Below are 25473 nucleotides of genomic sequence, written 5' to 3' on the forward strand. Positions count from 1 at the left end.
AGGAGACTGAGATACATATACTTTGTCAAAAACTTGAAAATAAGCGTAGCAAACTTAATCTATGACAAACTGATTAATTAGAAAGTGGATGGGGGTGTTCAGGAGACAGCATAATGGTTATGCAAAAGACTTTTTTGCCTAAGGCTCTGAGGTCTCAGGTTCAGTTCCCAGCACCACCATAAAACAGAGCTGAGCAGTGCTCTGGCCTCTCTCTATATCTCTCTTTCTCATTAAAATAAAATAAACAAGGGAGTTGGGCAGTAGCGCAGTGGGTTAAGCACATGTGGCGTGAAGTAATACTGAACCCCTTTTGAGCCCCCAGCTTCCCACTGCAGGGGAGTCGCCTCACACAGTGAAGCAGGTTTGCAGGTGTCTATCTTTCTCTCCCCCTTTCTGTCTTCCCCTCCTCTCTCCATTTCTCTCTGTCCTATCCAACAATGACGGCATTAATAACAACAACAATAAATCAACAAGGGCAACAAAAAGGGAAAAACAAATAAAATAAAATTAACAAAACTTCTTTCAATAAAAGTGGGCAGGGTAGACTGGGAGGTGGTGCAATGGATAAAGTATTAGATTCTTTTTTTAAATATATTTTTTATATTTATTATTTATTTTCCCTTTTGTTGCCCTTGTTTTTTATTGTTGTTATAGTTATTGTTGTTGTTATCGATGTCATTATTGTTGGATAGGACAGAGAGAAATGGAGAGAGGAGGGGAAGACATAGAGGGGGAGAGAAAGACACCTGAAGACCTGCTTCACTGCTTGTGAAGCGACTCCCCTACAGGTGGGAAGCCAGGGGCTCCACCCGGGATCCTTAGGCCGGTCCTTGTACTTTGTGCCACTTGTGCTTAACCTGCTTAAGTATTAGATTCTTAAGCATGAGGTCTCTAGTATTCCAGGCAGCACATGTGCCAGAGTAATGTCTGGTTCTCTATTTTCTCTTCTCCTATCTCTCTCATTAATAAGTAAATAAATCTTAAAAAAAAAAGAAAGAAAGAAAGAAAGAAAGAAGAGAAGAGAAGAGAAGAGAAGAGAAGAGAAGAGAAGAGAAGAGAAGAGAAGAGAAGAGAAGAGACGAGAAAAGAAGAAAAGAGAAAGTGGGGAAGGAGCTGGGCAGTGGTACACCTGATCGAGTGCACATATTAAAGTATGAAATGAGCCAGGTTCAAGCCTCCATTTCCTACCACAGGGGGGAGGTTTCATGAGTAGTGAAACAGTACTTTAAGTCTCTCTTTCCCTTCCCCCCTCTCAATTTCTGTCTCTAACCAAAATAAATAAATATATTAAAAAATAAAACACCCAGAATTTCAAGAAAGTCAGCAACTGGGGTCAGGGGCTGACTAGAAAAAAAAAATAACTATCTGGTATGATAGAAATATTCTAATATTTTGAAAGGCACGTGCTTAAATTATACAACTAGGATCTGTGTGGACTGAAAGATAACTTGCTTTGTAGGGTCATGTCTTACCCAGCTTTAAGTTCTGGTACCACATGGAAGTGCCATGAGACTGGGGTCATTTTAGTGCCAAAGTGTTTCTCCTTCTCCTTCTCTAAGTATATGTATATGTACATATGTACTTCCACCCATCTATCCCAGGATTGGTGAAATAGCACACGTGTGAGATCCTGGTGCAGAAAAAAAATCTGTATATTGCATTACATGCAAATTACATCTTTTAAAAACAATCTAAGCTCTTCATTTACAAAGTTTTAAATTCTTGCCCAAAAGAGGAGCTTGAAGCTGGTGAAAGATATGACCAAACTAATAAAGAGCTTTAAACATCAATGTAGCTAAATGAAATTCTATTCAACTGTTGATAAGAAAAGCATTCACTATGCCATAACTCAGGTATATGGAAGAAAGGCATTTCCTTTCAGGTAATGCTAGTTAATGGGTTCTAGTTTACACAGGAATTAGAGTATTCTTTAAGAACTGGGTACACTTCTGTAATAACATATCCATAGATCTTCATTGTCTATTGAAGTACACTAGGAATTTAATAATAGCGCTTCATCATAAAAGACCACAGTAAACCTAAGCCCGGTACAGATAAGGGAAGGTTGAACACAGTGCACTACGTTTTCCCATTTCCCATTTGTGTATTAACGTCCTAGAAAAACCTGAGTGGATCTGACATTCTTCCATTACATACCATATTTGGTAACAGAGATTTGACATAAACAAGAGAATTGAAAAGGAATAAAAAACTGGCTCTTCCTTGGCTCATCAACACATGATGTTGGCTCAGGAACCATAGGTAGATGGGAATACATAATGGTTAAAGATACAGCTCCACCAGTGACTCTCTCCAGGAGATGGGGAAGAAAAAGGTAAATTTAGAGTTCAAGTTATATCTATAAAAAAGAAGACAAATTTTGTACCTCTTTCAGCAAAGTGCATTCAAATGATGAATTATAGCATCCATTAGTAGAAGGTTTAGAATAGTACCTGGGACAGTGACAAATAATAGCTGTCTGGAATACTGTCACTCATTGCGAATGAAGGATCAACTTACAGAAGCGCTACTTTCCCCCTTGGTGATGTTTATACATACCAAGTCTGGCTTCACCCGGAGAGTCAGGGGAAAGGAGAGCCATATGGAGTACAAGGTGGTGAACACTGTGGAGATCCAGGGCTGCTTGACCTCACGACTTCTTGGAATGAGGTGAATCTGGTATTTGAGAAACTATAAGGGAAAGAGCAAATATCCAAATCAGCTGGGCCACTGACACCAAAGTAAAACTTAATAAAAGTTAACAATTGTACAAACAGAAAATGCTTTCTTGATTTATTTACTTAATTAATTTTTATTGCCACCAGGGTTATCGCTAGGGTTCTATGCCAACAGTTATATGAATACACTGCTCCTGGCAGACATTTTTTTTTCTCCTTTTCTTTTCTTTTCTATTTTATTTGACAGGATAAAGAGAAATTGAGAAGGGAAGGGAAAGTAGAGTTGGAGATAGGGAGGGAGAGAAAAGGAGACATCTGTAGACCCTCTTCAGCTCTCGTGAAGCTTTCCTCCTGCAAGTGGGAAGCAGGAGCTGGAACCCAGGTCCTTGTACATGGTAACATGTGTGCAACTGGGGGCACCACCACCCAGCCCCTTTGAGTGTTTTTACTTTTCATTCAAAGTGCTTTTAAATTATAAAGCACCACAATGCCTTATGCAACATACATGCTGGATTATGACAGAAACGTTCCTTAGAAAAGATGTCAAAAGTCCCAGTGGATTTTTTTCTTTTCTTTTTTCTTTCTCTTTCTTTATTTCTTCCCCTCCCTTTTTTTTTCTAAGTAGAGGGTTATGGAAAGAGAGGGAGAAAAAGGAGATATACCATAGCACACCTGCTATGGTATATCATAAAATTTCTCCTTAATGTTGGTCAGGAGACAGCTCAACTGGTAGAGCACACACTTTACTATGAATAAGGACTCAAGTTTGAAGCCCAGACACTACACGGGAGCACTATGCAAAGGGGAAACTTCATGAATGGTGGAGCTGTATTAACATGTCTCTCTCTCGCTCTATCTCTCACTCTCTTGCCCTATTTCTGGAAAAATTTAAAATGGCTGCTGGAAGCAGTGGAATTGTGCATGTACAAAGCCCCAGTGAAGCACAAGTAGAAAAATTAAAAGTTAATTTCTGATATTCAAACAGCTTTTACAAATCAGTACTTAAGAGAAATAATCTAGCATTAATATGAGCAAGGGTTATGTACAGAAAATCTCAAACAGAAAAACAAAAACAAACAAACAAAAAAAACCAACCAACAAGTACATGAGAGATGGTTAACAAGCCAAAAAAAAAAAAAAAAAGAAACACTCATTTTCACTTGCTTGACTGACAAAGATTGTGGATACCCGATACTGTTGAGGGAGTAGGGGAACTGACATTTGAACTCCCTAGGAAAATAATAGTGGTACAATTTTCTGGGACAATAATCTAGAAATAAAAATTATTATTAGGATTTTAAATGTGTATACTTATGGATCCAATATTTCTACCTCCACAGATATGTTCCATATATTTACCTACATATTCATCCACTTTACCACTATATGTATGGAAATTGGAAACAACTCAAATAGTCTTCCCAAAGGATGGAGAAGTAGTTTATATCCAATACAATAAAATATATGTAGATGTACTATCAAGTGACATGAATTCATATGGAAAATACATAAAGATAAATTATTAAACTGAATATACAAACTTCAAGACAGTAGGCAAAATATGACCCAGTGAGTATTAAGAAATCACACACATAAATGTCTGTATACATATTAATAAGTATACTATATTTGCATGGAGCCAACCTGGAACATCTTTGTTGCTTAGTAACATTTCAGCTGATGACGAACAATGAACTACATATATGACAGTGGTCCCGGACAAAGAGCTGTACTGTGTAGTCTAGGTATATAGAAGGGTTTATAGGTCTTTGTAATTATCTAGGTTTATAGGTCTTTGTAATTATCTAGGATTATAGGTCTTTGTAATTACACTCTTGACACTTGCACAAAAATAATGAAAACTCTATCAATGCATTTGTCAGAATATATTTCTTTTTTTTTTTTAGTATTTTTCTTTTTTTTTTTAATATTTATTTTATTTATTTATTCCCTTTTGTTGCCCTTGTTGTTTTATTGTTGTAGTTATTATTGTTGTTGTCGTTGTTGGATAGGACAGAGAGAAATGGAGAGAGGAGGGGAAGACAGAGAGGAGGAGAGAAAGATAGACACCTGCAGACCTGCTTCACCGCCTGTGAAGCTACTCCCCTGCAGGTGGGGAGCCGGGGTTCGAACCGGGATCCTTATGCCGGTCCTTGTGCTTTGCGCCACCTGCGCTTAACCCGCTGCGCTACAGCCCGACTCCCCAGAATATATTTCTATTGCTAAGTAATGGGCAGACATATTGACATTATATTTTCATTTCCCAGGTTAAACATATCTATGATTGAAATCTGCAACCAACAAACCAGGGTTATTATTTCTATTATTATTTAATTTCTTTATTGGGGGGGATTAATGCTTTATAGTCGACAGTGAAATACAATAGTTAGTTTGTACATGTGTAATATTTTTCAGTTTTCCACATAACAATTCAGCCCCACTAGGTCCTCCTCTGCCATCATGTTCCAGGACCTGAACTCTACCCACCACCCCAAAGTCTTTTACTTTGGTGCAATATGTCCAGTCCAAGTTTTGCTTTGTGTTTTCCCTTCTGCTCTTATTTTTCAAGTTCTGTTTATGAGTGGTACCATCCCATATTCTTCCTTTTCTTTCTGACTGATCTCACTTAACATGATTCCTTCAAGCTACATCCAGGATGGGGTGAAGAAGGTGAATTCACCATTTTTAATAGCTGAGTATTATTCCATTGTGTATATAGACCACAACTTTCTCAGCCACTCTTCTGTTGTTGGGCACCTGGGTTGCTTCCAGATTTTAGCTATTACAAATTTTGCTGCTATGAACATATGTGTACACAAATCCTTTTGGATGGGTGTGTTTGCTTCCTTAGTATATATCCCTAGGAGAGGAATTGCAGGGTCATAGGTCCATTTCTAGCCTTCTGAGAGTTCTCCAGACTGCTCTCCACAGGGGATGGACCAATTGACATTCCCACCACAAGTGCAGGAGGATTCCTTTGACCTCACAACCTTTCCAGCATTTGTTGCTGCTACCTTTTCTGATGTATGACATTCTCACAGGAGTGAAGTGCAATCTCATTGTTGTCTTTATTTGCATTTCTCTGACAATCAATGACTTGGAGCATTTTTTCATGTTTGTTGGCTTTTCGGATTTCTTCTGTTGTGAATACTCTGTTCATATCTTCTCATTTTTGGATAGGGTCTTTTTTTTTTTTTTTTTTTGCTGAGTTTGGTGAGCTCTTTATATATTTTATTTATTAGCCTCTTTTCTGATGTGTGGCATGTAAAGATCTTCTCCCATTCTGTAAGGAGTTTCTTTGTTTGGGTGGTGGCTTCTTTTGCTGTGAGGAAGCCTTTTAATCTGATGTAATCCCATTGGTTCATATTTGTTTTCGTCTTCCTTGTAACTGGATTCATTTCATTGAAGATGCCTTTAAAATTCATACAGAAAAGAGGTCTGCCAATATTTTCCTTTAAGTATTTGATAGTTCCTGGTCTAACATCCAATTCCTTGACCCATTTGGAATTTACATTTGTGTTTGGTTAAATATAGTGGTTTATTCCTCTATGCAAATACTAAGGTAGCAGAAGAAGAAATCCACAAATCAATTCCTTTTACTATAGCAACAAGAACAATAAAATATCTAGGAATAAACCTAACAAAAGAAGTGAAAGACTTGTACACTGAAAATTATGAGTCACTATTCAAGGAAACAGAAAAAGATACAATGAAGTGGAAGGATATTTCATGTTAATAGATTAGAAGAATTAACATCATTAAAACGAATATATTACCCCAGAGCTATATACAAATTTATGCAATCTCCATCAAGATCCCAACCATTTTTTTAGAAGAATAGAACAAATGCTACAAATGTTTATCTAGAACCAGAAAAAAACCTAGAATTGCCAAAACAATCTGGAGAAAAAGAACAGAACTGGAGGCATCACACTCCCAGATCTCAAATTGTATTATAGGGCTATTATAATAAAAACTGCTTGGTACTGGAACACAAATAGACACACTGACCAGCAGAATAGAATTGAGAGCCCAGAAGTAAGCCTCCACACCTATGAACATCTAATCTTTGACATGGGTGCCCAGACTATTAAATGGGGAATGGAGAGTCTCTTCAACAAATGGTGTTGGAAAAAATGGGTTGAAACATGCAGAAGAATGAAACTGAACCATTATTATTATTATTTTAATTGGTACCTGGAAATGAATGAACCCAGAACCTTGTGCATGTTCAATACCACCACTGAACTGTCTCCCTGGGTCAATTTTTGTATTCTTTATTTTAGAGACAGAGTGAAAGAGACAGAGATCAGAGTCACCATAGCTCAATTCCACCGTTTATGGGACTCCCCCAGTGCCATTCATGGTGTTCCTATTTATATATAGTGCCAGGCTTTGAAGCCAAGTTCTCATACATGGTGAGATGAGTGCTGTCCTGTGTGAGCTATATCCCAGCCTCTATTGTTACTTGTAAAATTAAAGAAATCGGGAGTCGGGCGGTGGCGCAGTGGGTTAAGCGCACGTGGCGCAAAGCGCAGGGACCGGCGTAAGGATCCCGGTTCGAGCCCCCGGCTCCCCACCAGTAGGGGAGTCGCTTCACGGGCAGTGAAGCAGGTCTGCAGGTGTCTATCTTTCTCTCCCCCTCTCTCTTTGTCTTCCCCTCCTCTCTCCATTTCTCTCTGTCCTATCCAACAACAAAGCAACGTCAACAATGGCAATAATAACTGAAACGAGGCTCTCCTCTCCCGGATCAACTAGGAATACCAAAGGAGACCACCCGGACCGAAACAAGACAGGACTAGAATGAACACAGAAACCCAGTAAATCACCCGTGAGTACAAACACGCGTGGCTGGTGACAGAGAGGAGAGAGGGGCCTAAGGAGAGATTAAGTGACTGCTAACAGTTCGACAGTTTGTCAGTGGAGACACCACCTCCAGTCTGCTCCACCAACAAGGGGACAGCTGAAGGGAGGAAAGGACTCCCCAGAGACTCACCAAGTACAACTCTGAGTCTCCATTGCTACTACCCTCAGAATCTGGAGCAGCAACAGGGAGGGACACCAGGGCACAGAGATCTAACCGGGAAACTCAGGAGAAGACCTATACCTCGGTGGCATAGCTGAAGGGCTGTGAAAGTCTCTTTGCATAACCACTGGATTATCTCTGCCACACCCTGCTTTATCTCTTGGTCAGGAGTCATTGATTAAGCCAAGAAGCCTATTGATAGTTTAAAAGCCCTCAGGCTACCATAGCCTACAGGGGAAAAAAAAAAGGCTTTTACACCACTGAACTCCAACTCAGGGATTGAAAAAACTGTTAACTTATATAAAATGGTTAAAACAACAAGAAAAAATAATGGAGACTCGAACCAGGACAAGAGTCCAGCTAAAAGTCCTCCAGAGGGCGAAGCACAAAACAACGAGTTCAACATCCAAACATTAGCTAAGGAAATAATAACAGGAGTGAGTAAAGAATTTGAAAAAATTGTAATCAGAAATGCAGGAACAACAAATGAGAATATGGAAGAAAATTCTAATAATCGCATGGTTATTAGAGAGCTGAAAGCTGAAATTGCTGAGCTAAGAAGGCAACTAGCTGAACAAGCTAAAACAGTATCAGAGCAGGGCAACAAAATAGATGAACTCCAGAAAGCAGTAGAGGGCAGAGAGAATAGAATCAATGAGGCTGAAGACAGAATTAGCAAGATTGAGGATGAATTAGAGACAACTAAAAAAGAAGTAAGAGATCTCAAAAAGAGATTAAGAGATGCTGAAAACAACAACAGAGTCCTATGGGATGACTTCAAAAGAAACAATATACGCATTATTGGCTTACCAGAGGAAGAAAGAGAAGGGGAGGAAGAAAGCGTTCTCCAGGCCATAATAGCTGAAAATTTCTCTAGTCTAGACAACACCAAAGACATAAAGATTCAAGAAGCCCAGAGGGTCCCAAACAGAATTAACCCAGACCTAAAGACACCAAGACATGTCATACTTAGATTGGAAAGGAATAAGGATAAAGAAAGGATCCTCAAGGCTGCAAGAGAAAAAACAAAGAGTCACCTACAAAGGAAAACCCATAAGATTAGCAGCAGACTTCTCCATACAAACACTACAGGCCAGAAGAGAATGGCAAGATATCTATCGAGTGCTCAGTGAGAAAGGCTTTCAGCCAAGAATACTATATCCTGCTAGATTGTCATTCAGACTAGATGGAAGCATCAAAACCTTCTCAGACAAGCAACAGTTGAAGGAAGCAACCATCACCAAGCCTGCCTTGAAAGAAGTTCTGAAAGGTTTCCTATAAACAACCAGACCACCACAAATAGAACATATATCAAAACACTCTAAAACTCTACAAGAATGGCGTTAAAATATCTTCAATCTTTGATATCAATAAATGTGAATGGCCTGAATTCACCTATTAAAAGACACAGAGTAGGAAGATGGATCAGAAAACACAACCCAACAATATGTTGTCTACAGGAAACTCACCTAACGCAACAAGACAAACACAGACTTAAAGTGAAAGGATGGAAAACTATCATTCAAGCCAATGGCCCACAAAAAAGGGCAGGAACAGCTATTCTCATATCTGACATGATAGACTTTAAAATAGATAAAATTAAAAAAGATAGGAATGGACACTACTTAATGCTCAGAGGATCAGTCAATCAAGAGGACTTAACAATTATTAATATCTATGCACCCAATGAGAAGCCATCTAAATACATCAAACTTCTACTGAAAGAGCTACAGCAATATATTAACAGTAACACAATCATAGTAGGGGACTTCAACACCCCACTATCTCAACTTGACAGATCATCCAGGCAGAAAATCAGTAAAGACATAAGGGAGCTAAATGAAGAGATAGATAAACTAGAACTATTGGACATTTTCAGAGACATTCATCCCAAGAAACTGGAATACACATTTTACTCAAATCCACATGGATCATTCTCAAGGATAGACCATATGTTAGGCCACAAAGACAGCATCAGCCTATTCAAGAGCACTGAAATCATCCCAAGCATCTTCTCAGACCACAGTGGAATTAAACTAACACTTAACAATCAACAAAAGATTAGTAACAGTCCCAAAATGTGGAAGCTCAACAGTACACTTCTTAACAACTTCTGGGTCAAAGAGGAAATCAAGGAAGAAATCAAAATGTTTCGAGAGTTCAATGAAAATGAAGACACAAGCTATCAAAATATTTGGGACACAGCTAAAGCAGTCCTAAGAGGGAAGTTCATAGCTATACAAGCACACATTAGGAAACAAGAAAAGGCACAAATAAACAGCCTGATTGCACATCTTAAAGACCTAGAAGAAGAACAACAAAGGAACCCTAAAGCAACCAGAAGGACAGAAATTACTAAAGTTAGGGCAGAAATAAATAACACTGAGAATAGGAAAACCATACAAAAGATCAATGAAAGTAAATGTTGGTTCTTCGAAAGAGTAAACAAAATCGACAAACCTTTAGCCAGACTCACAAAACAAAAAAGGGAGAAGACCCAAATAAATCGGATAGTAAATGAAAGAGGAGATATCACAACAGACACTGCAGAAATTCAACATATCATGCGAGGCTTCTATGAACAACTATATGCCACCAAGTTAGAGAACCTGGAAGAAATGAATGATTTCCTAGATACCTACCAACTTCCAAAACTAAGTAAAGAGGAAGTGGATAACATGAACAGGCCCATCACAGCTAATGAAATTGAAACAGTTATCAAAAATCTTCCCAAAAATAAAAGTCCTGGACCAGATGGTTTTACAAATGAATTCTACAAAACTTTCAAAGAAGAACTAATACCCCTACTTTAAAAAGTCTTCCAGAAGATTGAAGACACTGGAATACTCCCTGCCAGCTTCTATGAAGCCAACATCACCCTGATACCAAAAGCAGACAGGGACACAACCAAAAAAGAAAACTACAGACCAATATCTCTGATGAACATAGATGCGAAAATATTGAACAAAATTCTAGCCAACCGGATACAGCAGTATATCAAAAAGATTGTCCATCATGACCAAGTGGGGTTTATCCCAGGCATGCAAGGTTGGTTTAATATACGTAAATCAATCAATGTGATCCACCACATCAACAAAAGCAAGACCAAAAACCACATGGTCATATCAATAGATGCAGAGAAAGCCTTTGACAAAATACAACATCCCTTTATGATCAAAACACTACAAAAAATAGGAATAGATGGAAAATTCCTGAAGATAGTGGAGTCTATATATAGCAAACCTACAGCCAACATCATACTCAATGGTGAAAAACTGGAAGCATTTCCCCTCAGATCAGGTACTAGACAGGGCTGCCCACTATCACCATTACTATTCAACATAGTGTTGGAAGTTCTTGCCATAGCAATCAGGCAGGAGCAAGGAATTAAAGGAATACAGATTGGAAGAGAAGAAGTCAAACTCTCCTTATTTGCAGATGACATGATAGTATACATGGAGAAACCTAAGGAATCTAGCAAGAAGCTTTTGGAAATCATCAGGCAATACAGTAATGTGTCAGGTTATAAAATTAACATTCAAAAGTCAGTGGCATTCCTCTATGCAAACACTAAGTTAGAAGAAATTGAAATCCAGAAATCAGTTCCTTTTTCTATAGCAACAAAAACAATAAAATATCTAGGAATAAACCTAACCAAAGAAGTGAAAGACTTGTATACTGAAAATTATGAGTCACTACTCAAAGAAATTGAAAAAGACACAAAGAAATGGAAAGATATTCCATGCTCATGGGTTGGAAGAATTAACATCATCAAAATGAATATATTACCCAGAGCCATCTACAAATTTAATGCTATCCCCATCAAGATCCCAAGCACATTTTTTAGGAGAATAGAACAAATGCTACAAATGTTTATCTGGAACCAGAAAAGACCTAGAATTGCCAAAACAATCTTGAGAAAAAAGAACAGAACCGGAGGCATCACACTGCCAGATCTCAAACTATATTATAGGGCCATTGTCATCAAAACTGCTTGGTACTGGAACATGAACAGACACACTGACCAGTGGAATAGAATTGAGAGCCCAGAAATGAGGCCCCACACCTATGGACATCTAATCTTTGACAAAGGGGCCCAGACTATTACATGGGGAAAGCAGAGTCTCTTCAACAAATGGTGTTGGAAACAATGGGTTGAAACATGCAGAAGAATGAAGCTGAATCACTGTATTTCACCAAATACAAAAGTAAATTCCAAGTGGATCAAGGACTTGGATGTTAGACCAGAAACTATCAGATACTTAGAGGAAAATATTGGAAGAACTTTTTTCCGCATAAATTTTAAAGACATTTTCAATGAAACGAATCCAATTACAAGGAAGACTAAGGCAAGTATAAACCTATGGGACTACATCAAATTAAAAAGCTTCTTCACAGCAAAAGAAACCACTACCCAAATCAAGAGACCCCTCACAGAATGGGAGAAGATCTTTACATGCCATACATCAGATAAGAGTTTAATAACCAACATATATAAAGAGCTTACCAGACTCAACAACAAGACAACAAATAACCCCATCCAAAAATGGGGGGAGGAATTGGACAGAATATTCACCACAGAAGAGATCCAAAAGGCCGAAAAACACATGAAAAAATGCTCCAAGTCTCTGATTGTCAGAGAAATGCAAATCAAGACAACAATGAGATATCACTTCACTCCTGTGAGAATGTCACACATCAGAAAAGGTAACAGCAGCAAATGCTGGAGAGGGTGTGGGGTCAAAGGAACCCTCCTGCACTGCTGGTGGGAATGTCAATTGGTCCAACCTCTGTGGAGAACAGTCTGGAGAACTCTCAGAAGGCTAGAAATGGACCTACCCTATGACCCTGCAATTCCCCTCCTGGGGATATATCCTAAGGAACCCAACACATCCATCCAAAAAGATCTGTGTACACATATGTTCTTGGCAGCACAATTTGTAATAGCCAAAACCTGGAAGCAACCCAGGTGTCCAACAACAGATGAGTGGCTGACCAAGTTGTGGTATATATACACAATGGAATACTACTCAGCTGTAAAAAATGGTGACTTCACCGTTTTCAGCCGATCTTGGATGGACCTTGAAAAAATCATGTTGAGTGAAATAAGTCAGAAACAGAAGGATGAATATGGGATGACCTCACTCTCAGGCCGAAGTTGAAAAACAAGATTAGAAAAGAAAACACAAGTCGAACCTGAAATGGAATTGGAGTATTACACCAAAGTAAAAGACTCTGGGGTGGGTGGGTGGGTGGGTGGGGAGAATACAGGTCCATGAAAAATGATGAATTAAATAGTGGGGGTTGTATTGCTAAATGGGAATCTGGGGAATGTTATGCATGTAAAAAAAAAAAAAAAAAAGAAGTAGAAACGCAAAGCAGAAATTGACTGAGTTTGGAGTATGGCACCAAAGTAAGAAAGCAGAAGTATACTAGAGTTTGCAGTGAGTACCTCCCTAATACTTCCTCTCCACTTTTCCAAGCTTTGGGTCCATGATTGCTCAACAATTTGTTTGGCTTTGTATGTTAACTCTCTTTTTAGTCACCAGGTTCCAGGTGTCATCAGGATGCCGGCCAGACTTCCCTGGATTGAAGACACCACCAATGTGTCCTGGAGCTCAGCTTCCCCAGAGACCCATCCTACTAGGGAAAGAGAGAGGCAGACTGGGAGTATGGACCGACCAGTCAACGCCCATGTTCAGCGAGGAAGCAATTACAGAAGCCAGACCTTCTACCTTCTGCAACCCTCAATGACCCTGGGTCCATGCTCCCAGAGGGATAAAGAATGGGAAAGCTATCAGGGGAGGGGGTGGGATATGGAGATTGGGTGGTGGGAATTGTGTGGAGTTGTACCCCTCCTACCCTATGGTTTTGTTAATTAATCCTTTCTTAAATAAAAAAAAAAAAAAAAAAAACTGAAACGAGGCTGCAACAACTAGGGTAACAAAAAGGGGGAAAAATGGCCTCCAGGAGCAGTGGATTCATGGTGCAGGCACCGAGCCCAGCAATAACCCTAGAGGAAAAAAAAAAATTAACGAAATCAACATTTCTGCTTTGAATATTGTGATTTCATGTTTACTTGCTATTTAACAAAATTAAGCAGTTCAGAATATTGTGTGTGTGTGTGTGTGTGTGTGTGTGTGTGTGTGTGTGTGTGTGTGTGTGTGTGAGAGAGAGAGAGAGAGAGAGAGAGAGAGGCTGACCTCTGGGGATCCACCACTCCAGGGTGGTTTCATTCAGATAGACAGAATGAGACGGAGTAAAGGGGTTGAGAGGAGCGCAAAGAAACCATGGATAGTTCCTTTGTCATGTGCACATTTAGGTTTGAGCCTAGGCCCCATTGCCAGTGCTCTGTTTTCTCTGTCTCTCTGTTTCTCTCTCTCTGAAAAAGTCAGCCTGAAGCAGTGAAGTTCTGGAACTGACTAATTTCATCACCTGTTCTCCCCCAAAATAAGGTATTTTGTCACATGTCAGCAAAACACTACTGATTATATAGATCTACCCTATTTTATGGGGGGGGGGGGGGGAAACAACAAAAGAGCTTGAAAACCAAAGGGTAAGAGTCACTGCAGGTTCCTTAGGGCCTGGTTAAGGACTGAGGGCAACAGAAGATGAGAAAGAACCAAAGGCAGATATTCCCTCCTCCAGCAATGTGCCTGAGACTGACAGCCTAGACTTCTCTCTGTGAGACTAACTGTTAACAAGGGCTTCAAGGAGCTTCTCAGTCTGAGGAGTTCTCTCCTCTGAAAGCAGAACTATGAGAGGGGAGAGTCCTAAGGCTTGGAGATCTAGTGCAAAGAGGAAGGAAGCCTGTTAGATTAAAACTAGAAGAGCATGCCATTCTGCACCTAGAGTTGCAGGAAAAATTCTGTGCTCACTTCTTCCACAGTATAGCCTGCAATGCAGGCAAACAGTCAAGTGAATGGGAACTTACAGGGCCCTCAGATTAGCCATGCTGGATATGCAGAAGTGAAACGTTCTGTGTCACCTAGCAGGAACACTAAGAGTTGGGCTATGGCAGTCTTAACAAAGTTTTTCCTTATTACTTTACATAGACTTAGAAAATGATCAAATACATAAGAAAGTCAATGAGGAAAAAAGTCATCAATAGAAGGTCTGTATTTTTATTTGTAACAAAAGTTCTTTTGAAGGCAATGTAATGGGACAGTTTGAGAAAGCTACAATTAAGGTCTGTCTGTGACCTTTGGTTGGGCATTTTCAGGGGTTGTAGCACTGGGAAAAAATCCTAATGAAGGCAACTTAATATGCATATTGTTTCTTGTTAGTGTGCACCTCTGCCTAGAAGGGACTGTCCCTCCCCCAACCTTCCTCCCCCCACAACCCTCAGCTAACAGAATGCAAGACATAAAGGATCCTTCATCATTTTACCACCACCTCCTCCCTCACCACCAGACCCAACATTGGCACTAGCATGCTCATCTAACTCTTGAGCAGTACCAGTCTTTTTTGAATTCTTACAGAGACCAAGGAAAGTTATTCCTTTGAGTGGCTCTAAATGGGTTCTCTCTATATTTTACTGGAGCTAAGAAACATACCTGTTTTAGCGTTGTTCTAGTCCCTAAGCTTTTCCATAACCATTCAAAACTTAACTATCAAATTCACAACCAAAATATGCTAATCCTGCAGTCTCAGGTCAAGAGTACACAAGTTAACAGGAGAATCTATCATCAATAGATTTTTCTGTACAGATAATAAAAATAAGGAAGATCTGCATTGGGGTGGGCAGGGACAGGGGGAGAGTTGCCCAGGTTTCTATTTTTCAAAGCCTCTGTACACATTTCATATCCAGCCACCAATGATTTCAAACATCCCATGCTCTGAGACTTCATTTCTCACAGTTACTGCTATATTCGTTTCTGCTTCTCTTTTTGCTCACTTACACATTATCCTCTTTATCCTTCCTATAGCATAAAGCACATCTTTCCTTACATCACTGTGCTTAAAATTCTTCAAATGTTTACCAGTGCACTCAGGATAAATTCAAATTTCCTACAGTTGCCTCCAAGTTCTCATGTATCTAGGGTTGGTCTGCTTCCTTTTTTTTTTTTTTTTTTAATTTTTATTTATAAAAAGGAAACACTGACAAAACCATAGGATAAGAAGGGTACAACTTCACACAATTCACACCACCAGAACTCTGTATCCCATCCTCTCCCCTGATAGTTTCCTATTCTTTAACCCTCTGGGAGTATGGACCCAAGGTCATGGTGGGATGCAGAAGATGGTAGGACTCTGCCTTCTGTAATTGCTTCCCCGCTGAACATGGGCACTGACAGGTCAATCCATACTCCCAGCCTGCCTCTCTCTTTCCCTAGTAGGATGGGGTGTAATAGGTGAGAGGTCTGGCTTCTGTAACTGCTTCCCTGCTTAACATGGGTGTTGACAGGTCGATCCATACTCTCAGCCTGTCTCTCTCTTTCCCTAGTGGGGCAGGACTCTGGGGAAGCAGAGCTCCAGGATACATTTACTTCTTCTTCTTCTTCTTCTTTTTTTTTTTTTTACCCCCTCCAGTGTTATCATTGGGGCTCAGTGCCAGCAATACGGTTCCACTATACCTGGCAGTCATTTTTTTTTTTTTTCCATTTTATTGGATAGGACAGAAAGAAATTGAGAGAGCAGGGGAAGACAAGGGAAAAAGAGAGACATCTGCAGACCTACTTCACTGCTTGTGAGGCGACCCCCTGTAGCAGGGGGAGAGTCGGAGGGCACAAACCCAGATCCTTGCTCAAGTCCTTTGCATTTAGCACTATGTGCACTTAACTGAGTGTGCCACCACCTGGCCCCTAGGTTCATTCACTCCTTTAATGCTCCACTGCTCACTCAATCCAGTTACACTGCTCTTTTGTCGTTTGAATGTGTCAGACTCATTCCTTCCTCCGGGTCTCCTGTAGGCACTGCTTTTCTTCCAGGTAACTTCCTACAGGCCAGGTCTCAGGTGAACGGTTTCTCCTGAGAGGGCTCAGTGCTCCTCTAGCAGACCACCCCCCAATAATTACCACTCACATAACACTGTTGTATTTTGTCATCAGAGTATTATTGATTTAGCAATGAACTTGTTCATCTACATATGTATTATCTCTCCCAGAGGGGGAGGGTTTGAGAGATGAGACTTCAGGACACAATGGTGAGGGGTGGACCTCACGACTTCTTCAGCTAGTCATCTATTGAGGGGCATTTGGGCTGTCTCCACTCTTTGACAATTGTTAATAATGCAGCTATGAACATAGGGGTGCATATGTCCTTTCAAATGAGTGACTGTGTCTCTTGGATAAATGCCTAAGAATGGTATTGCTATGTCATAAGGTTATTTCTGTTTATTAATGAGATACCAGGAGATTACTCATCTTGCATATAACATTATAGATAAGTGGCCTCCTCCCCCCCTTTTTTTTCTTTACATACTTAGAGAGAGAGAGAGAGAAGGAGAGACACCCAAGCATTGCTCTGCCATGCATGGTGTGGCTCCTTGGTGCTGTCCTTGGTGCTCTGCTGTTGTGTCAGGGATTGAACCCAGTGCCTCCTGCATTGCAATACATATGCTCTATATTCTGAGTTACTCCAGCCTTTTTTCCTTTCTGTTTTCCAACTTACTTACTTTAAATACATATAACCAGCAACCCATAGATCTTGTATCTTTCCCTGGCTTGATGGTGGCCATGCTATCCTGCCTCTGCTAAGATCTTTGTTTTCTCTTTTGCCCTATAGGTTTGGCACACCAACCCCACCCTACTGCTGCTACCAGCCACCACCTCCCTTGCTCCTAAATCCTTTTGAGAGGGAAAACCAAGTAATGAAGAATAAAAAAGGCCTTAGGAACCTTCAGTCTTTTTTTGTTGATTCTTAGGCCCCCCCAAATCCCTTCTGGCAAGTTCTATTATTTTGCTATTACTCTAACCAGGCAGCTGACTGGGATATATTCTCTTAGAAATATGTTCAGTTGCATATGTCCTGTCTGTGTAGTTCAATGTGCATATCTAGAAGTGTGTACAAATCTTGCAAGATGATCTAGTTGGCCTCATTTATGTAACTGGCAATGATATGAAAGAAAAAGAAGTGGGGCACTCTTTCTCATGTATCATTATCTAAGTTTCCTAATTATAAGTGGCAGAGACCACTTTCTACAGTACTGTGTAAGCCCATAAAGTTTCCCAGTGCCCCCCAAATTTGAGAGAAATATGAATAAGTAGTGGAAAACAAGACAAGAAAGGTAGAATTCTCAAGAGCAGAAAGTATTTTTCCAGGTTTCTAGCTTGTCTGAAATGATATTGAAACACTGACTCAAATGCTAATAGTATATGACAGCTTGTATGTTTCAAAGTATCTTCCAGAATTACATCACCGTTAAAAACCACAAACATATCTGGCTTTAGATTTGTGACAAACTAAATGGAAGTTTATACTGATTTAGATGGAAATAATTTCACCAAGGAATCCAGATGGCATCATAAACCACAACAGAGCAGATCAAGTGGTCTATGAAGTCATTCTCTGCTGTTACCACACACTGAAATGTACAATATGTTTATTATTTGATGAATGCCACACTATTACAGACTCTTAAAAACAAGACCAAACTAAAATGGTAAAGTTGCATTCAGCCAAAAATGGTTTCAGCTCTCTTTCATGGCTGTTTTTATTTATTTTTTAAATTTTTATTATAATATTGATTTATTGGATAGAGACAGTCAGAAATAGAGAGGGTAGGGGAAGACAGAGGAAAAGAGACAGAGAGACACCTGCAGCCCTGCTTCACCACTTGCAAAGCTCTCCCCCTGCAGGAGGGGACTGCGGGCTCGATCCTGGGTTCCTTGTGCACTGCAACACGTGTGCTCAACCAGGTGCACCACCACCTGGCCCCAGCTGTTTTTATTTTTCAATAATGTGAAATTAATATATTTTAAAAGAAAAGTGTGTTGGATAGGTCAGTAATTGATCTAAAATCAAGACAACCATAGTTTGCCACACAAAGAAAGAAGTTTATTTATTTATTTTTTAAATGTTCATGCCCATCAAGTCCTTGGTAGTTGCTCACTTCATGGTATTCAATGAAGAAGTGCCACCAAGGGACCTGTGGGTGAAGAAGCTAGGGGTTCTAGACTGTTCTGCTAAGAACCAGCTCTAGAACTTTAGGTGAGTCAAACTCTGCAGACTACTGTCCACAGTCACTAAAATACAGTCTTATGAGACTAGAAATCCACATGGGAGTCGGGTGGTAGCGCAGTGGGTTAAGCGCACGTGGCGCAAAGTGCAAAGAGTGGCATAAAGATCTCGGTTCTAGCTCTAGCTCCCCAACTGTAGGGGAATCGCTTCACTGGCAGTGAAGCAGGTCTGCAGTTGTCTTTCTCTCCTCCGCTCTGGCTTCCCCCTCTCTCCATTTCTCTCTGTCCTATCTAACAACAATGACATCAATAACAACAATAATAACTACAACAATAAAACAACAAGGGCAACAAAATAAATAAATATTTTAAAAAATTAAAAGAAAAAAGAGAGATTAGAAATCCACAATGAGGGGTGGGGAGATAGCATAATAGTTATGCAAAAAGACTTACAGGCCTGAGGCTCCAAGGTCCCAGGTTGTATTTCCAGGCACCACCTTAAGCCATAGATACGCAGTGTTCTGATTGGAAGGAAAAAAGAAGGAGGAGGAGAAGGAGAAGAAGAAGAATCTAAGAGGTATTAGTGGTTTTTCTACACGAGAGGACAGAGAAGAATTTAGAGCTGCTGGAGGAAACACTGTGGGAGCTGATAAGAGCTGACGAAGCAGAAGAAAGAACTGAGAGACAATGACTACCACCAGTCTTCTTCTAGCGTTCGTCCTTCTTCCGTAGCCAGTCAATGGCTTTGAAAGTGACTGGGATCCATGTGGATTCAGTCGGCTAGGAAGGATCGTCAGTTTCCCCAATGAATGGGTACTCACGGGATGCACCACGAGAAGGTCGATCCAATCCCTGGGCATCTGGACCAAGTTTTATCAGAATCAAGACCAAATTTCTCCTGTTTCATAAGGCAACACATGTCCTTTGCTTCTTTAAGTCAGTTTTGAATCTTGTTGGATACTATTAACAATTAAAACCTACACACTTCATAATAGTGTGAAACTAACACTGCCTTTTTCTTAAAGAGAAAAAAATGTATCAATATCATAGGTGCAACAGCTATTTATAATACTGGGCTTCAGAGGTGTTCTCTTTGTTGTGGACAGATTTACATATTCATTAAATGTGCAAGAGCACCTGCCAGGTGACGGAAAGTGGGACAGGAACACAAGTATGAGTAAGATGTTTATGAAGAGCTCACGGGGCCAGGCATTGGTGCACCGAGTTAAGCACACATAGTACTAAGCACAAGGACTGGCAAAAGGATACTGGCTCGAGCCCCACCCCACCTGCAGGGGGGTCGCTTCACAAATGGTGAAGCAGGTCTACAGGTGTCTCTCTCCCTCTCTATCTTCCCCAATGGTCATAGGGGCAGTGGATTTGTAGTGCAGGCACCAAGCCACAACAATGACCCTGGAGGCAAAAAAAATAAATAAATAAAATAATAATAAAAGAACTCACTACATTTAGGCAGGGGAGTACAGGGAAACAACTGCAGCCACAGACATTAGTATGTGGCATAAATGTTACACATAGGGTTAGCATCAATTAGGAAATGAACAGTATTCTAATGAAACAAGTCAGGAAAAAATAATGCAGTGTGGCTTGGCACAAATCATGATGATGTCCTTACTACAACTATAGCTACTATAATCCAGAATTATTTCCTGGAACCTAATGGCCCAAAGGAACCAGAAACGTTCCATTTGTGGAAAAGGAAGGGCATCTTGATTTTACAACAACAAAAAACAGCATAGTTTCAACCCATAAAATAAGTATGATTTTTTAAAGTCATGCTATTTATGTAATGTATAAATTCGCACACTGGTCAAGATGTTTTTCATTTGCTTTAAGATGGAGAGACATTAGCACCATATTGTAAAATGTTACTGGTTCTACCTGTTATAAGAACGCCATATAATTTTAACTGGCACAGGGAATTTGGTTAAATTACCAGAAAGTTGAAATAACTGTAGCACGTTATTCTTATTTATTTTAGTTTCATCAGTCTAAAATCTGATTCCAAGAAAATTTAACTCAACTTGCCTTTATTACAGACATGGATGGTTGATAATTAACATTTAAGAAGGAACTTAAGAGATCAGTCTACTCAAAATACTTTATAACCATGTACGCAGCCAGTGGGCATACTGTTTTGAACCTAATCATCCCCTCAGAGCCACTTCAGGATCTAAATTTACAATAAATTACAAAAATTCTACTATTCTGATATTTCACTTATTTACAATGGTCTTTCTCCAAATTAGAGACTTCTAATTTACTTTTATGCATAACTGAATATACTTATGGTCCATAACAAAGAGAAAAAAATAAATTACTTGCACTCTAACAATGTAATTATTCTAAACCTTGAACTGCAATACATAATTTACAGAGTGAAACAAAACCCCACAATTTCAAGTATATAGTTCACAAACTTTTTTTTTTTTGCCTCCAGGTTTATTGCTGGGGCTCCTGTCTGCATCATGAATCCACTGCTCCTGGAGGCCATTATTCCCCCCCTTGTTGTTGTAGCCTTGTTGTGATTACCATTGTTGTTGGTGGTGGTGTTCATTGTTGGATAGGACAGAGAGTAACGGAGAGAGTAGGGGAAGACAGAGAGGGGGAGAGAAAAACAGACACCTGCAGACGGGCTTCACCGCCTGTGAAGTGACTCCCCTGCAGGTGGGGAGCCAGGGGCTCCAACTGGGATCCTTACTCCGGTCCTTATGCTTTGCACCACAAGCCCTTAACCCGCTGTGCTACCGCCCGACCACCACCCCCCCTTTTTTTCAACAGTTATTTGGAAATTTTGAGTTACTAAGTACATTAGATCTCGTTGTTTCAGCAAGTTATTTACACTCAGTCCACTGTGTGAAGCTAGTGCCCCACCTTGTGGAAAACAGTGAGTGTTGTTCAGTGGAAGCAGGTGTTAATTTCAGAGGTATTACAGCCTGGAAACTGCTACTGATTGGCAGTGTAAATACAGATTCTGATGTAGATATAGATATCTTCAAAGAATCACTATTACTACAGTACAGGAAATTAATAAGTACTCCATGCCAACATGCCATTACTTCCACAGGGGCTTTTTATCTCTTCTCAGCTTTAGTTCTAAAAATAACACCCATTGTTTTCTAACTGTAGCTTTAGACACCACAGCAAATGTTCAAAGACAAAAACAAAAAAGCAGCCATTACCCGCAATTCAGACATGACTCCTCTACCCTTTCGACCAATTTATAGCAGATGAGACGACTTAGATTTTTCCGTAACAAAACATATTCTAAGCTACATGTTAGGTTCCTAAAATTGAAGTTTCTCATTTTCTAATTTAGCCCACTTCTTTCCCAGTCTTCCGTCATTCTTGTCCAAGCAGACTCACCATTTGTCTGAACAAGTTCAGCACCTTTCCAAACTCCTTACTTTTTCCAGGCGGTCCTCTCCTCTTCATATTCACCACAGCTTCTAGCCCACTCTCTCCCTGCCCTGAATTCAAAGAACTTAGTGTCTGTTTTCACTTTTTAATCAAAGCAAGACATGCACGTTTGTGACCTTCCCTATGATACTGCCTGGTCAAACACCTGCTCTCATTTCTACTGCTTTCTTGGCACCATCCCTTTTGGAGTTCACCTGCCTCCCTCCCAGGCGGGTGCTCTCTGGGTCTGCTGTGTGTCACAGTGGAGTTCACTGCCCTGCCATCCCGGGAACCCCTTCACTTCTCTCCTAGGATGCAGCCCCCACTCCAGGACCAGGGTATTCTGCCATCTGGGGATCCCCCTCATTTCGAAGGAGTACATTACATTCCCTATAAAAGGGCATACAGGGAACCAATTTAGATGTTACCCCACTGTCACTGTGATCCCCATTTAGAACACCAATGTGACTCCCATTTTCAGGGGTGAGGGTAAGAGTGGCGGAGGGGAGAGCACCAGAGATTGAACCCAGGGTCTCCTACACGGGGAGCACACACTCTACCACTGACCTACATCCTAGTGGTCAGGAGTCCTTCTCCCCTCCCCACCCCAGAAGAATTTTTGGTATCTTCTCCTTATCACTAATTCTGAAAATGTGTGACATCTTATTGTGACTACACTTGATCTGGCTTGAGGATAGTCCTTTAGTTGAAGGTCATGTTCTTCAAGTTCTGGGAATTTTTCTTGGGTCATTGCCATTTTTTTTTTCATTTTAAACAAGGCTCTGACCTACTGGCGTCCTTGTTCTTTCTGGATAGTAGGCTTCCAATATCAAGTATGATTTTACTTATTTTCCTTTTTTATCTCTGTGCTAGTGTTTTATCTTTTTGTACTGCTTTATAGCAAAGCTCTCCAGTAAGACCTAACCTTTGGATTTTTCCTTTTTTATTTCAATAGTCCATATTTTAATAGTTAAGGTATTTCTTGACCTTGGAATTTTTAAGAAATAAGATTTCAGGGCTTGGCAGTGGCATACCCAGTTGCATACACGTTATAGTGTGCAAGGTCCCAGGTTCAAGCCCCCAGTGCCCACCTGCAAGGGAGGAGCTTTTCCAATAGTAAAGCAGCACTGCAGGTGTCGCTCTTCCTATCTCCCTGTTCTTTCTCAATTTCTCTGTCACTGTCCAATAAATAAAATATTTTTTAAAAGATATCATTTAAAAAATTTTAATTTTATTTTGGATAGAGACAGTGAGAAACTGAAAGGGGAGGGGGAGACAGAAGAGAGGACCTGAAGCACTATTTCACCACTCATGAAGACTTCTTTCTGCAGGTGTGGACTAGGGGTTTGAACTCAGGTCCTTGTGCACTGTACTATGTACACTCAACCAGGAGCACCACCATCCAACTACTGATACCACGTCTTTTAAAAGTTTACTGTCCTTCAGTTTCTCTTAGGGTACTGTTTTCTCTTAAACCCTCACTGCTCCAGCCCTCTGCTCAGCTCACTGCATTGCCCTTTCCTCCGATTCCTCTTTTCAAAGTCCCTTCCCATTTTGGTTTCGTTTTCTCTTATGTGAGAGGCTTTCTTCCAAGGTCTGGTAATGTGTGGATGCTGGCTGAAACCAGAAATTCTCAAGAGAGAGGGGGAGGTTTCTCCCCTGGGGCATATTCCACAAAGTATGAAGACAGTTTCGGTTGTCAAGACTAGGAATGAGAAGTGGGGAGAAGAGGACTGCTACAAGGGTGGAATCAATAGAGGCCAGGTACGTTAAAGTCCTCAGTGCAGAGAATGGCCTACTTACAAGATGTAGCCAGCCCTCAGAGCTGAGGCTGAGACATCTAAGTTCATATGGAAGACGAGGCACAAATGCTGGACAGGGCTTGTCAAGTGGAGGACAAAATGTCAGACCTTGATCATTATTTGGATAAAATCCCTTAGTTCTATTCTCCTCACCAAAATCACTTTCTCCCCAGCTAATCTTCTGTCTCCGGTCTGGAGAAATAAATGTAGCATTCTGGAAACTGATCTGAAAGCAGGCCTAAGAGGAGTGTGTTAGTGGAAGGAAAGGGACCAGTTATTCACTCACCTGAAGCCTTTTGCTTTCAGAGTGATATCTTTTTTAAATATTTTATTTATTTACTTATTGGATAGAGACTGAAAGAAATTGAGAGGAGAGGAGGATATACAGAGGCAGAGAGAAAAACATACACACTTGAATTCTACGTCTTTGTTTGTGAAGCTCCCCATTTACAAGTCGGAATCCAGGGTTCTACCAGCTATGCCACTACCTGGCTCCACAGGGCAACATTTTATTCTAACTACAATTTTAGTTTAGTGCTTCCAAATCCAAAACCTTTTCAGTTCAACTTTTTCAGTAGGTAAATCTTGAGTCTTCTGTTAGAGTAAGGTCGTGGACCTGGTCTACAGGCAGACTTGAATCAAGAGTCTTTTTTTTTTTCTTTGCCTCCAGGGTTACTGCTAGGGCTCAGTGCCTGCACCAGGAATCCACCACTGCTCTTGGAGGCTATTTTTTCCCTTTTGTTGCCCTTGTTGTTATTATTATTGTTGTTGTTGTTATTGATGTCTTTGTTGGATAGGACAGAGAGAAATGGAGAGAGGAGGGGAAGACAGAGAGGGGGAGAGAAAGATAGATACCTGCAGACCTGCTTCACTGCTTGTGAATCGACCCCCCCTGCAGGTGGGGTGCCGGAGGCTGGAACCTGGATCCTTATGCGGGTCCTTGTGCTTTGCGCCACGTGCGCTTAACCTGCTGCGCTACAGCCTGACCCCCAAGAGTCTTTTTTTTTTTAGTCCCACTCTGCAATCCAGGTTCTAGAGATAAATAACTGTCGATTTCTTACTTTGTTACTCAGTTAGCACGGTCCACTATTACTTTCGTTAATAACTCCTAAGTTTTCCAGCATTTATGTTTTGCCTTTGCATTTGTACTAAAAACTTGTTGGGGGTCAAAGGAAATTCCCCTTTTCTTACTTGCATCCCTCATAAAACAGTCCAGTGGCAGAGAGAGTTCACCAGTAGAACATGCGCACGACCATGCAATAGGCCTGGAGGTTGAGACCCGGACCCACTTGGGAGCACCATGAGCAGAACCAAGAAAGCTCTTTGTGTGGAGTGGTGCTTTGATGTCTCTCCCTCTCTCTCTTCTCAGATATCTTTTTTCTCCCTCTCTCCTCTATCTAAAAATAGAGAATGGAAAAACTCGGCCTGGG

The 25473-nt window shown here is 40.5% G+C and overlaps 1 protein-coding gene across 2 annotated transcripts in view; it reads right to left on the minus strand.

Moving 5' to 3' along the window:
• ALG14 (ALG14 UDP-N-acetylglucosaminyltransferase subunit) overlaps positions 1 to 25473 on the minus strand; it is a 114753-nt gene that overhangs the window by 78620 nt on the left and 10660 nt on the right. For both annotated transcript variants that reach the window (XM_060202121.1, XM_007534004.3), the window contains exon 3: positions 2560 to 2691. In XM_060202121.1, the coding sequence (XP_060058104.1) occupies positions 2560 to 2691 (132 nt within the window). The remainder of the gene's footprint in view (positions 1 to 2559; positions 2692 to 25473) is intronic.

The sequence above is a fragment of the Erinaceus europaeus genome, chromosome 11 (assembly GCF_950295315.1).
Source record: "Erinaceus europaeus chromosome 11, mEriEur2.1, whole genome shotgun sequence".
Taxonomy (NCBI): domain Eukaryota; kingdom Metazoa; phylum Chordata; class Mammalia; order Eulipotyphla; family Erinaceidae; genus Erinaceus; species Erinaceus europaeus.